This window comes from Amblyomma maculatum, chromosome 10, assembly GCF_055883805.1.
Source record: "Amblyomma maculatum isolate TAMU_Amacu chromosome 10, ASM5588380v1, whole genome shotgun sequence".
NCBI classification, from domain to species: Eukaryota; Metazoa; Arthropoda; class Arachnida; order Ixodida; family Ixodidae; genus Amblyomma; species Amblyomma maculatum.
In genome coordinates this window covers 52,548,793-52,562,242 of record NC_139353.1, presented here as the reverse complement: position 1 = coordinate 52,562,242, position 13,450 = coordinate 52,548,793, and the positions used below count along the sequence as shown (strand labels likewise).

The 13,450-nt window shown below is 42.1% G+C and overlaps 1 protein-coding gene across 1 annotated transcript; it reads right to left on the bottom strand.

Annotated features, from left to right (window-relative positions):
- Positions 1–9,093: 9,093 nt before the first annotated feature.
- On the bottom strand, positions 9,094–12,228 carry LOC146176408 (sulfotransferase 1E1-like). Its single transcript, XM_084580968.1, has 3 exons — positions 12,135–12,228; positions 11,185–11,660; positions 9,094–9,651 (listed from the first exon to the last, which is right to left on the bottom strand). The coding sequence occupies exons 2-3, from the start codon at positions 11,638–11,640 to the stop codon at positions 9,175–9,177; spliced, it is 933 nt and encodes a 310-aa protein (XP_084437094.1). The 5' UTR covers positions 11,641–11,660; positions 12,135–12,228; the 3' UTR covers positions 9,094–9,174.
- Between the last annotated feature and the right edge of the window lie 1,222 nt (positions 12,229–13,450).

Genomic DNA, 13,450 nt, shown 5'->3' with positions numbered 1-13,450 from the left:
TGGTTGGCAGACTAATGTCTCTGCTCTTTACTAGGCGGTCAAGGCTAACCATTGCTCTCTTTCCCAGAAGCAGGCGTCTCCTAATTTCATGGCTGCAGTCTCCTTCCGAGGTAATCTTGGAGCCCAAGAAGAGAAAATCTGTCACAGCTTCCACTTCTTGTCCCTTGATGCTCCAGGACTTGATAGGGCAACGCGCCATGATCTTTGTCTTTTTAATGCTCAGTTTAAGCCCAAACTTCTCACTCTCTTCTTGTACGCGCATCAGAAGTCTCTTGAGTTCCGCTTCACTTTCTGCCATTAAAGTGGTATCATCCGCATATCTAAGGTTGTTGATACGTTTTCCAGCAATCTTCACTCCAGCTGAAGACTCGTCCAGACCGGCCTTCCTCATGATGCACTCTGCATATAGATTAAATAGGCAGGGCGACAGTATGCAGCCTTGCCTCACTCCTTTCTCAATCGGAAACCAATCAGTAAGACCATGCCCAGTTCTGACTGTGGCCTCTTGCCCTTCATACAGGTTCCTGAGGAGACAGATGAGGTGAATTGGAACTCCCATCTCTTGGAGAGCTTGCCACAATCTGCTGTGATCTACGCAGTCGGTGTGCTCTTTTTCAATTAATGCGAGAGCGTAACAGGTTATGGGGCTGAAACGTGGAGGTTAACCAAGAGAGTTATACTTAAGTTGAGGACAACACAGAGAGCTATGGAACGAAAAATGGCAGGGGTAACATTAAGAGATAGGAAGCGTGCAGAGTGGGTCAGAGAAATAACTCAAGTTACCGACATTCTAGTGGAAATGAAGAAGAAGAAATGGACATGGGCAGGACATGTAGTGCGAAGAGAGGATAACCGATGGTCGCTTAGTGTAACAAACTGGATTCCAAGGGAAGGAAAGCGTAGCAGGGGGCGGCAGAAAGTTAGGTGGGCGGATGAGGTTAAGAAGTTCGCAGGGGTCAAGTGGATGCAGCTAGCACAGAACCGGGTTAAGTGGAGAAATATGGGAGAGGCCTTCGCCCTGCAGTGGGTATAGTCAGGCTGCTGCTGCTGATGATGATGTAACAGGTATCGGTTGACGTAAAAGCAGGCATTGCAGGTGTCTGCATAACAGGGAATTCCGGACTGGTTGAGCGAGTCGCGACGTCCCCCTTACCGATAAATCAACATTAATTATTATTATATTGCCGTGGCATCACTAAATTATCATTAGAAAGATTAGTTCGGCAGAGTGAATATTTGCGCCTCAAATTCGAAATATGGGCTTCAAGAGCAACAATAGGAACGTGTGATTTAAGGCCCGTGAGTCAGACTTTCGACCACTACGCCGCAGTGGCAGGTTATCTTTATGGAATTAAAACGCAGAATATGATAGCAACAAACCTGTGAGTATCGGCGAAGAAGTGCATAGAAGATTCCTAGGTAAGCGTAGCTACTTTGTATCTCCGTCGCTCCATGCAGTTAGGATAAATGTATGTTTCATTCAACTTTATTTTTGTTCTAAAGTGCGCTGTTTTATCAAATAAAAAAGAATAGCTGTGGTTTAGCTTGTGGTTAAACCTGGAGTTACGCGAAAGCAATCTGCGTGGTTACGCTTAGGTTCAGCTTCAAAGTAAAGACATGGCTCTGGCTCATAGTAGTTTACTGTATGGTTTCAGGTTTATTTATGCCATAGAGGAATAACTTAATGTATGAGCACCCTATGCCTTTCGTCATGGAACATTCTCATTCGGGTGTAGAAGACTTCTAGAGGTATGACATTGTCTCTACGTCGAACTCTGGGCACATCGCCCTAACAATGTTCGAACGAATCTTGTGTCCTAGCAACTCGCTGTTGTCGTTTGCCTCTACCAACTACTGAGTTTGTCTTATTCATCATCATCATCATCATCATCATCATCATCATCATCATCATCATCATCATCATCATCATCATCATCATCTTCTTCTTCTTCTTCGTCTTCTTCTTCTTCTTCTTCTTCTTCTTCTTCTTCTTCTTCTTCTTCTTCTTCTTCTTCTTCTTCATATCTTGCTTCTTCTTCCTCCACGGTGCCACGCCGATGGCTTGAAAACCTACTGCAGTGTAGCGTTCGCTTTAATAATTTAAATTCAACCACTCCCTTATCATGGCCGCAAAGCGTCACCATAGCTTGGGCATGTTTTTGAATATTTTAATGCTGTCCTATTAGACACTTGAGGCGAGCTCTTAAGCGGAAAATTACATTTGGCTTAATACTGGTAGCCATCTTATTAAAGCACAAAAGAACATATGAACTGCTAAATAATTACATTTAGCAAATTTTTAAAGAGCGTTAAATATATGAAGAAAGAACTTCATATTCACTCAGATGCCTATCGATGAACGTTATGTGCAGACATTGTACGAGGACAGACTTGTTAAAATCTACATTGCTGATCTCATTTCCTGTGCTTTGAATTAATGTTGCTAAACACCTTAATTACACGCATATATGTCAGCAAGTAACTTATACTTTTACTGCTGTTATTCTTCTAAAGACGAATACAGGGACATTTGCATTCATTCAATCTGTGCCACAGCTAACGGGAAAAGGAAAAGAAAAAAAAATTGCTACGCAGATTTCACATGCCTTTCCTAACATTGTTCTCAGAAAAAATTGTATTACGTCGTTATTTTATTTTCTGCCCATTCGACCACTAGACTAGTAGTTTAGTGGACATCGTTCAGGGCTCGTATACAAATGTACATGCGGTTAACAAAAAACATATATTCGTGCATACAGTACCAAAAGAAGTAGGAACGCAGCTGCAATTTTGTTCTGCTCCTTTTTTAAAGAAGATAACTGAACAAGTGTTCAGTGGAAGCCTCAGTTCGCAAGCCGAGCCAACATTTCGAGGACTTGTCTTCGTCTGGGCCCAGCGAAGACATGTAAAAGAAGGACGTACAAACCAGCCACCGCCTCTTTCGAAGATGAAGTCCAAGCTAAAATTATTAACAATTCCTGTTTGTAATGCACACATTTTGTGATTAAACTATTACCTTGCATCGCTATTGCAAACTAGCAGTCTCTCACCACCACCATACGTTTTGCGCCATTCTGCCATGAATAAATGGTTAATCGGCGGCACCATTAGTCAGCTCTATATTAAATTATCTACGGCCAGTTGAGGGAAAGGGGAGAATATTATTTCCTATTTCGCGTTGACAGGGGCACGCAAATGTGCTCAAACAATTTGCGCGCGGTAAAGAAGTACTGCTCATACCATCTTATAAGTATTACTTACCTTTTCGAAAAAAAAAAAAAAACTCCCAGCGGCAATTTATTATACCAAGTTTCAGAGGTTACTCTCTTCATCAGACTTCCTCTCGTGGCTTCTTACTCATTAGTGCTTTACTCGTTGCAACTTTATCTCCGAACAGCTAAGAAACGAGGAACACAACTGTGTGAATAACCAGTCCTGTAGGCGGCGAACTTATAAGAGATGGGTTATATATTTTTGATCTGACGGACCTTAATTCGAACCATGAAACATATTTGCTGTGAGCCGGTTTTTGTGATATCTTTCTACCATTTGTCAGAGTGGCTGCGTCTGCAAAAGTACTCCTAAAATCTGCATAAGGAAAACCAGTACACGACAAGGCACGTATGTGCCATCGTGTACTAGCTCCGCATTGCAAACTTGTCATCATTAACGCCGGAAGTTCGTTCTTGGCTATCTAACGTCAACAATCGCGATTATTTTGCGATTCTCAAATATCATCATTTAAAGCTGAGCATTAGTAATCGAAGAGCATTGGTTGTTCAAACTACGATATCACGGCGTTTTTAAACACGGCCTAACCTAGTAGTAAATGTTTTACGTCAGTGTTACCGTGAGGATATAAAATAGCGGTTATTTCGTCCCAAGGGTAAATGTATACCCAGACGTTGCAGAAAAGCTATTCATGCTTAAAGTTTGTGGAAGGAAATTGATTCCAGCGTTTTCTCTGTATTATCACCGTGGGCCACGATTAGACAAAATTTATCTACCAATTTAGCTACCCTGGATAAAGACAAAATATATCGTATACAGATGGACACGAAAATGGAGCAGCCCGGAAATCCTCTGCTGTTATCGCCAGGTGTATGTATATTTATTTATTTTACACCAATATTGCAAGCACCCTCACGGGGTCCTAGCAGGTGACCATGCTGAACATTTACATAGAATATACGGTTACGTCACACAATGTATGAAAACTTCACATGGTGCCCAGAACACGTGCTTTATATACGATGAAAATAAATATTTGTAATGCCTGTCTGTGGACAAACTATGGAAAAGCGGTTGTTGAAGATGTTATCAATAAGAAAGCTTGAAACTTGGTACATGTATGTGTGAGTAATAAGTGAGCCACGAAGCTTTAAAATAACGTAATGAATATGATACATCATAGCTGAGATGAGATGTTTGGAAAGCCGGATATGCAAGTGTCATCCATCACCTTTCAATCGTTTTGTAATGAAAACGCCGGTGGCAGCGGTGAGCATTTAGGCTACTGAGAAGACTAATAGGCAACTAGTCTAGAGATAAATAATTCTGAATATTTAGCTGTTGGCTTATTTATCATATATGAAAAATCAAAATATAGGGAAAAATTGAAAATAATGCCCTAAGCTTTCCCTGGCTTTCGATTCATATTTGATTCATTATCATATGTATCATAAAGAGATCCTCATTTCCCTACATTTCCCCCTCAACGGTTTAATTAGTCCAGCGACTTTAGCAGTTTGGGCGCCATGGTTACCACGAGTGGGGTCCCGCACATCTCCCTCCCTCCTTGTTAAGTCACTTTCTCCTGGACAGTCGCGGAATTAGCGGGAACCCTATGTCTGCTGCTATGGACGAAGGTGGCTGTGGTAAAACTCCGCAAGGCTAGGCTACACGCAAAGTAAATACCGCGTGTAGTCATCGCCTACGCCAGCGGCATGTGCCCGCGCTCCACTGCGCCCGAAAACGAAGAGGATTGTTCTCTTCGTGCAGGATGCATCTGACGATCCGCTGCAACATTTTCCTGAGCAGCTGAATCCTTCTGACTGTCAAAAATATGCCCATTGTTATAACTGGGGAAGCTGCCGTGTGTGTCAACATCCATCCTGGTACTCAAAGCCGTACGCTGCCCCTTTATGCTATCACGACTTACACTTAAAGGTGAAGCTTGTACCCGGGTAGCACAGTGCAGCGCCAGTGGCTGCCTGCCACCTGTCAGAGGTTGCAGCCAGAAAATTAGTGAAGTGAAACGATGGTAGTGCAGGGGAGAGGACGAGAGAGTGAGAGATGTTGCAGCACTACGTGTTGCGTGTTTTAGCTCAAGTATGTGATGTGGAGCCAGTGGACTCTCATTGCGGTACGTGGCGGAGCATAACACATGAAAATAGGGCAGCTGTGTTATACTCCAAAGATTGCAGAACTTAAGGTCAGCGGTATGGATTACCAGAAGGCAGGCAATAAGTCGGATGTAATACAGGAACACTTTATGAGCTGAGAGACTGCTGGTGTTCGTTAAATCGAAGGCACTTTGAGCATTGGGTAGCTCTGTACCGTTCTGATTTGATTTATTTTAACCGCATTTGTGAGTACTTTGGGGACAGTATTCTATTGTTTGGCTGCAAATGTTTTATTTCTGTATTGGAACTGACGAGTCCCTACCTGCGTGCACTTCACGCTGCTTCTGTTCATTTAACACTATAAATTTATGTTGCGGAACGGAGGAAAAAACATCTAGGTTATGGATATCGTGCCCAAAAGCTACTTAAACTCAGTGTGGTGGTAGGCGTCATTCTCCTTGCAGTTGAATCAGCAGACTGATTTTATACGCTTGAGCTGTAGACTTAGTAACGCCAATTTCATGTTAGAAATCTTGTAGCTATTGTTTGTTATGATGAGGACTGAAGTAAACCTAGCTTGAAATAGAGGGTATAATTTGGTTACGTGGTATTCATACAACATAACCTTATGATACACAACATTCTTTAAGGAAAAGTAAACTTGCAACTCCTACATAGTTTATCATCAGCGAAAGCAAACAACAAACACAGACTGCAAAGTACATTGTGGCCATCTCTTCTTTCAGGAACCCATGAACAGCTATGCATGTCAAGGGCGGCTAGTGCGGCCATCTATATGTCGAGAGAATCGGGCATTTGTTTCTTCATTTAAGTGGGCCCCATCTATAACTCGAAGCACTTTATATAAAGAAAGAAAACAAACTACATTCCATCAGGCTATAACGGATTCTAAGAAAGTGGTTCATCGAGACATCATTGTCAGGGAAAATTTGAATGAAAAATTAAATTTCAGTTAGTTGCAATTAATGATACGCATATGATACTAAATAGAACAGATGGTTTGGATCAGTAGAGTAACCAAAACATGTTTGCAGTCACGTCACCGTTTGAGTTAAAAAAATAATATACACAATCATCCTGTCGACTCGTCAATTATTTGCGCATAAAATCAAGCAGGCAGGACTATACATTGAGTGGTTATTTATTGCACATTGTTTCAGTATTTGGGGCATCTTTACGCTCAGATACTTACTATTAATGGCGATTTATTCTACTATAAAGTAAGTTTTGTGGCTTTTCTTTCCCGCGGTCAAAGCGCCGCAATGTGCGCTACCCGAAATACCGATACTGCACTCAACCAAGGGCCGTTTTTTTTTAGAGGTTCTTTTCATATATATTCATTCTGTCTTTATAATCAGATCAGAGTCCATAAGGTGCCTCACCCAATAAGGGCTACTGTTATTGGCTAAACTATTTATGGCAAACAAATACTATCAAATTACAGACAAGTACATTCCGAATACGTTACTATGTAACTAGTAACTAGAAATTATTGCAACCAACCTCTATCTTATAATAATCTAAACAATTTTAAATTCATTAGTTATAGAGCCTTAAGAAAAGTAGAATATCTTAGACGAACATTAACTCAATCTAAGAATCAAACTAGCATACTAAAGTATAAATCCCTAATTTGTAAAATTCTTGACTATGCTTCTTTTGTATATAACCCATACCTGCCATATATTAAGCAAATTGAGGCTATTCTATGGACATAAGGTTGCTTCATATAGAATGAATCATCTGTGTTCGTGAGTCACTAGAGCACGCCAGTAGTGCGACCGGAGGCTTCAAGTCGAAGCCGAGTGGCGAGAGTAATTTGTGCTGCCGCAGCAGGCGACGTTATCGACAGAGGCGAAACCGATGTCACAGTTGTGCAGTGGCGACAAAAAGAAATACGGAAAAAGAGATGCCTAGAAATTCTCCTGCTCATATATTTTGTGATCACACTTTTTCTTAGGTGATACAAAAACACGCTAAACCGTCCTTGTCACAAAAGCTATCAAATATAGGGTGCAAGCACGATGATAACTTCGAGCAGCTGAACACTTAGGTACAATGTTCATGTGTGTTTTAATATTTTTTGCCTTCAGGTAGCAATGCATGATGGACACACAACTACAAATTAAATAATTTCGTAGTTCTAATAACAAGCGATATGACCCAAGTCGCTTTTTTTGCCGTTTTCTTTCCTTTTTGTTTTCAGGTTCTACTTTCAGGTTTCAATATATTGAATAACGATTTCAAGGCATTAGTTGGAGCAGATATTCGATATTAATTTGCAGACTTTCGCAGTAGTGCTTCTCTGACTTGCCTTTCGAAAGAGTAACGTATCTAGAATTGTTTTGAATGGAAAGTATTTGGAGATAGGTTTTTAGTAGTAGCGGTAGCTAATCATGTATTGACTGCTCTCGGCACTTGTTACGACCTCTTGTTTTGCCTATTCTACATCTCCAAATGCATAATCGCCCTCTTGTTATTTGTATCTGGTCACATGATATTCAATTACAGTACTTCGCCAGACTAGGATGAAATACGTTCGTAATAGACAATTGTTTATATATTAAAAACAGTCGGAATTTACGTTCATATCGCATTGGTTCGTTAAAAACCGAATATGCTTCTTTTGCAGGACGTACTAGGGCCCCCCCAAAAAAGCGGAGCACACGAAAGAACAACATTTTGATTCGCGCTGCGTTATTCAAGAGGACAGGCATGCGTGTAGCTTGAGTGCGTGGGGTGCACCCGGATGTTCAGCTTGACACTCTTGTTGTTCGCGCTATCAGCAGCCCGGTCGAAGGCACTACCTTTTTTGATAGGCATACTCCGTTTTATTTAAGGGCACTAGACGATGTTTTGTAGTTTACTTTGCCTGTGATGCCCCATACTAGTGCCCAGTAGTATAAGCGGAAGGAAATAATCTCATAGTAGAGACTTTGCCTTAACCAAGCTTGCAAAATAAACCTTAACCTGCCGAGCAGATCAAAAGTTGTTCAAACTGTCTTTTTTAAAGCTGCTTATATCTAGAAAACTTCCTGGGTTAGGAGGCCTGCTGCAATTGTCCCATGAATACTTTGATAACGTATGCACTTAGCTGACGCTAGAGAAAAAAAATTCCGTTTATCCTGCCACATAGGTTACTTATTGCGAAGTTCACGCAACGCATTATGATAAGATTTTCGTTTATATAGCTGGGATGAGATACTAATAGCACGTGGAAGAAAGTTTGCACTGTACGTTAGAAATCCACGGCGTGCCAGCGCAGCTGTTAACTGCAGTTCTGTGGATCTAAGTTCCATGCAGGTAGCAATGCAGTGGTGATACTTAGCAGTAGCGATTTAACCTATCAAATACCAGTTATACTTCAAAACTGCACACCATAACTATGTCGAACATTATACAGGTTCGACAGGCTCTTAGACATCTAGGTCTGATTTCAGTTACCCCCCCCCCCCTCTCCCCTCTCCCAATAGCACTATCACTTCACTTCATAATTCCGCAATACCAAGCGTTTATAAGCAATCTGAAAGAGCTCTCTACCTGTTGGCCCACTGAAGCCGAATGCAAAACTTCTATAAAGGCCTACATCAATCATTTTAGAGGAAGCTAGCTTTAAAAGGCGCCGCCTTCCGCAGTTTGAATGTCTCCGGATCAGACGGTTGAGAAGGCATCAAATTTCGTCGATCAATAGTTAGATATGTGGAAAAAAAGATTGAAAAAAGTTTTATTCTCGTTAGGCTTCAGAGAAAAATGTTCTTGCCATGGATCTATGCTCTTTTACTGGCCCAGAGAATATGTCACGTGCTCATCACGGAAGGTCGCAGTTGGTCCAAAGGCTCATGACGTTGCTGCCTCGAGTCTTTTCAGCGATCCAATCTTTGGCCATCTTGATAAGCTGAGGCGTGAAGTAGTTCTTCCAATCACCCACGACTCCTTTGCGGACGAAGCGTGACCCTTCATGCATTTCTGGGAACATTGGTGGAGGAGTCAGCTGCTGGCCGGTTGTGCCCTGGGCCATTTGCTGGATTTGCCCCACTCTTTGAAAAGGGGTCACTCTCACAATATTGCGCATGCTCTCGAAGCTGCAGGCATCGAGAATTTTTCTAAAAAGATTTTCGTCTTGTCGTAAAGCTTCTCCGTGTTCTTTGCCGAGAAAGTCGGCAATCTTAAGCACCTGCTCTTCGAAGTTCTTCTTGAGCTCTTCGTAGGTTAAGAACAGGACGTTTGAATCATTTCGGTACTCGTACCAAGGCACAACGTGGTCCAGGTAGTCCCCGTAAAGGAGCTGCAAATAAGAACAAACAAGGAAGCAATGAAAAAAAAAAAAAAAAAAACAGAAGCTGCAACTTAGCGGTACGCAATTACCCCGGATGTCGCATCGAAAGCAACAGAATAAGATATTTTTCAATAAGGCAAATCTATCGGAAACATAGAAAATATGGTAGGCTGAGAATCTGATTGCGTTTCGGTGTAACTTTTCAGCCGCCGCGTAAGGCTGTTAAACAATGTTCGAAACAAGATGTGGGAATTAAATTGTGCGCAAAACAGCACTGTCACAATATTCTGCCATGGAGTACAAGACCCAGTGAGATCAATCAGCCCCTCAAAGAAAGCAAAGGCACATTCTTCGATAGCTGATAAAAGACTCATTTGAAATGTAAGGACTGAAAGTATGAAAGAACGCAACAGTGTAAGCACTGAGGGTGCAACTGCCTTCAGTCAACGGCTTTTCCCTGTTTCTAAGCCACGTTTCAACGGCTTTTCCCTATTTCTAAGCCACTTTCTTCCCGCATCATTCAATTCTATCAAGGCCAGGAATTTAAACGCTGAAAGAAATAAAACATCATGTTATAAAGTTTTATATGGGACGTACGTTTCAAAATAAAAAAAAAGTACGAAATATGAATTTATTAGAAAAAGCGTGTTTAAAAAATAACAATCTGTTGTTAATTTGTGGCAAAGTTAGAAGAAAAGATACTTCGCGAAAATATGATTCTGCGTGAAGCCAGTCAAGAATAGCTTTAAACTTTCCGGTTAGGTTGCACTGCACCATAAAGCTCAAGACTTTTGCAGATGATTTTGATGCTGTAGTTGCCTTTTCATAAATTGGAGTTTTTATTTCAGATACCTCGCATTTCCTGCTTTATTTCACAAAGCTGAGAAGAAGATGATGAATATATACATAGCTGAGGCTATGTATATATTGTACTTTAATCTTCCGATACGCAGTGTACACTAAGTGTAAAACATCGTTCCTAAAGCATGTTTAGCGTTAAACGCAGTGGGACCTGATCGCATGAGAGGGCGTTTCTCTAGCTGAGTAATTTCAGCATTATATCACTTCGAAAATAATGCTCGCACTCTATCACTGTGCAGTTTCTACAGACTTCCCGAACTGTAGAGATATATTTTATGCTAAGAGAGTTGGCTTTAAAAAAAAAATGACAACAATAGTTGCCCGTAATGTTTACCTCCACCCATACATAATAATTTGTCATCATATTTAAGGGCTACCTCTAAAACAATGTATTATTCCAAGCTACAGGGAAGTTAAAATTTTCCATCACCCTGACTTGAATAGCCGTAGAAAGAGGCTAAGCATGTGGGGTTTCAAGAAAGGGTCAGTGTTTCAAATTGTTTAGTGGTGACGGGACCATGCCACTTCCTTGAATGCACGCCTGGTTCAGGTGGTTCGATTTTAAATTAGTGATGTCCCACGCTCGTGGCATTTGAAGGAACACACACATTGGAGGCTAGGTGGAATTTGTACGCATATGTTCGAATCTATAGCGTGAGCGTTTGTAAATATAGTGCTTACCTTACCTGAAGTGAATAGCGTGAGGAACCTCTCAAAGGATACGTCAGTTATCTCCTTAGGAGTTAACCCCTTTAGGAAGTGATAATACGAGACAGCAACATCATACGGATTCCTGGCGACGTAAATGTACTTCGCGTGGGCAACAGGTCGAAGGCCAGCTGGGGGTAGGTGGCTGACGGCGGGGCCATTTCTCGCTGCTGCTTCTTTGGATGTCCCTCCGGTCCATTCCAGGAACTGTGTCATGGAATCGAAGCCCCCGTCGTCCGAGGGTGGCTGTGCACGCGTTAGAATGTTGCAGACAATGTGCTGCGTCCAAGTCGTTCCGCATTTGGGGAAGCTCACGAGGAAAATCTCCCCTGGTCTTGGCTTGTATTTTATAGCCAGACGTATCTTATCTGCCTCGAAAAAATTGTGCATCCACACGCCATCCACGTCGCGATAATTCGCAATGTCCATTATTGTTACAATGCTGTTGCCTGAAATTAAAAAAAAGCATATAAAATAAAAGGCAACATTATTGAAGAAGTCAGGCTCGCAGATCAAATAACGGCAAACGGCCTTCTGTGTTTTTACCAGCTGCTTACAACGCCTGAAGCTAGAGTTCCAGAACGCATGAGATATAAGACAAGTTTTCAAATATTTTTGCAAATGAATAAATAAAAAGTAAATGCGGATAGCAGCTGAGAAAAGTGATAGATTTCAATTTTATTAAACAAGAATTAAGCAGTGAGCAGAATCCAATTTAGGAACTCGGTTACAATGACATTACTCTCTAAATTATTGTAAGCATTCTCTAACACCTTTATTAGACTCTGGAATAATAATTGTGGGCCTGTACATCTGAGAACAGAATTATCGCTTAAATAGAGTACATCAGATTAACCAAAACATTATTTGCAGAAGAAAATCAGCAAACGTAAAAATTAAAACGAGAAAGTAAGAATGCTCACCTTCGGACAGATAATTCTAGCTATGAGATATTTGATTTGGTGGTGTAGAATGAAGCACTTTCTATCGAGTGAGCAGAGTCGAGGTGAAAATCAGTGTTGCCTTAATACTGTTCGTGGAACTGGCGGTCGCTGCCTTTTTCAATGGCAGCTCAGCGGTCGCACGTGTTCATGCAGTGCGCCGGAAGTCGCCGCAGTACAACACCTGCTGTCAGGAACGTGCACCGTACTGCAATATGCCGCCAGAAAGAAAGTGCTCCCCATTTCTAACATGTTATTTTAATGCGAAAGCAATACTACTCGCACTTTCAAGGCGTCAGCGTAGTCCCGGGGTAACCACGTTTGACCTTTGACCTTTAGACGACCCCCGTAGATAACCCCAAGCTGGCAGGAGCTGCCAACTTGGGTCTCTCGTTTCACATGGGACAGTTATGTAAGAATCAGCCTACTAGGACCCTGGCATTCACGTTACCCCTATGGGCCACTAAGGCATGTTCATATCGGTTGGTTAAAGCGAGACTTTATATGTGGGCTGAGGAAGAAGAAAAAGAGAAGAACGCTCGGTCACCCGCAGCTAATGCTTTCCCTCCACATAATGGTTCAGCAGCGTTGCCCGAGTTGGCAGCTCGGGCCAAACTTAATGTCAGGAAGCCCTTCGTCCAGTTAGTGCTCGGCCATGTCAGCAGCCAGCTACCGCCTCCCACTTCTTGTTCTTTTCCTCCTTCTCCTCCTCCTCTTGTCTTTTCTTTTTCTTCTCACTGGTTCAAGGTCAGTGTAACGAGGCCAAGCTGCGACCACGACGGAAGTGCGATCACTGCTAAGAAGCGAAGTGGCTACCATAGTGTAACTCTTGCCACAAAACCTATTTCTTGAGACAAGTGCGTCCCTAACTCCCTGCTGGTGAAAATTGCCGGTCTAAATCCAAAATCCACATCTGGTTCATCCGGCTGCAATTGATGAGTTCTTATAGTAATGCCGTCGCGCTTTCTTGAAAAACGAGTGCTTCGAGATACGTGGAAACTCATATGTAATTTACAAGTTGTATAACGCGGTATTTTATGCCATTTTCTATCTGAGCTGAGCCCATGAGCAAGCCAGTGCGTGTTGCAATTTGCTGCAAAGGAAACCGATTGCAACTGGTTTCCGTGCAGAAGCAATCCTGTGCATGCGTTTGCAGCCATACCCTCTGGCCGGTTATTGAAATCTAATACCTCTTATAGATAGGTTTCCATGTGTGGTGTGGGCGATGAGTAATCCGCCTTTTTCACAAGGCCGTTCTGCGCATGCGCGCCCTCCCTTGGTTGAAAACACACCATCAG

Bases quoted from the DNA above. Each gene is read 5' to 3' on its own strand.
- LOC146176408 (XM_084580968.1), bottom strand. From the start codon at position 11,640: ATGGACATTGCGAATTATCGCGACGTGGATGGCGTGTGGATGCACAAT. The intron at 9,652-11,184 runs GTAAGCACTATA...TCTTATTTGCAG, and splicing joins CGCTATTCACTTCAGGTAAG to CTCCTTTACGGGGACTACCT.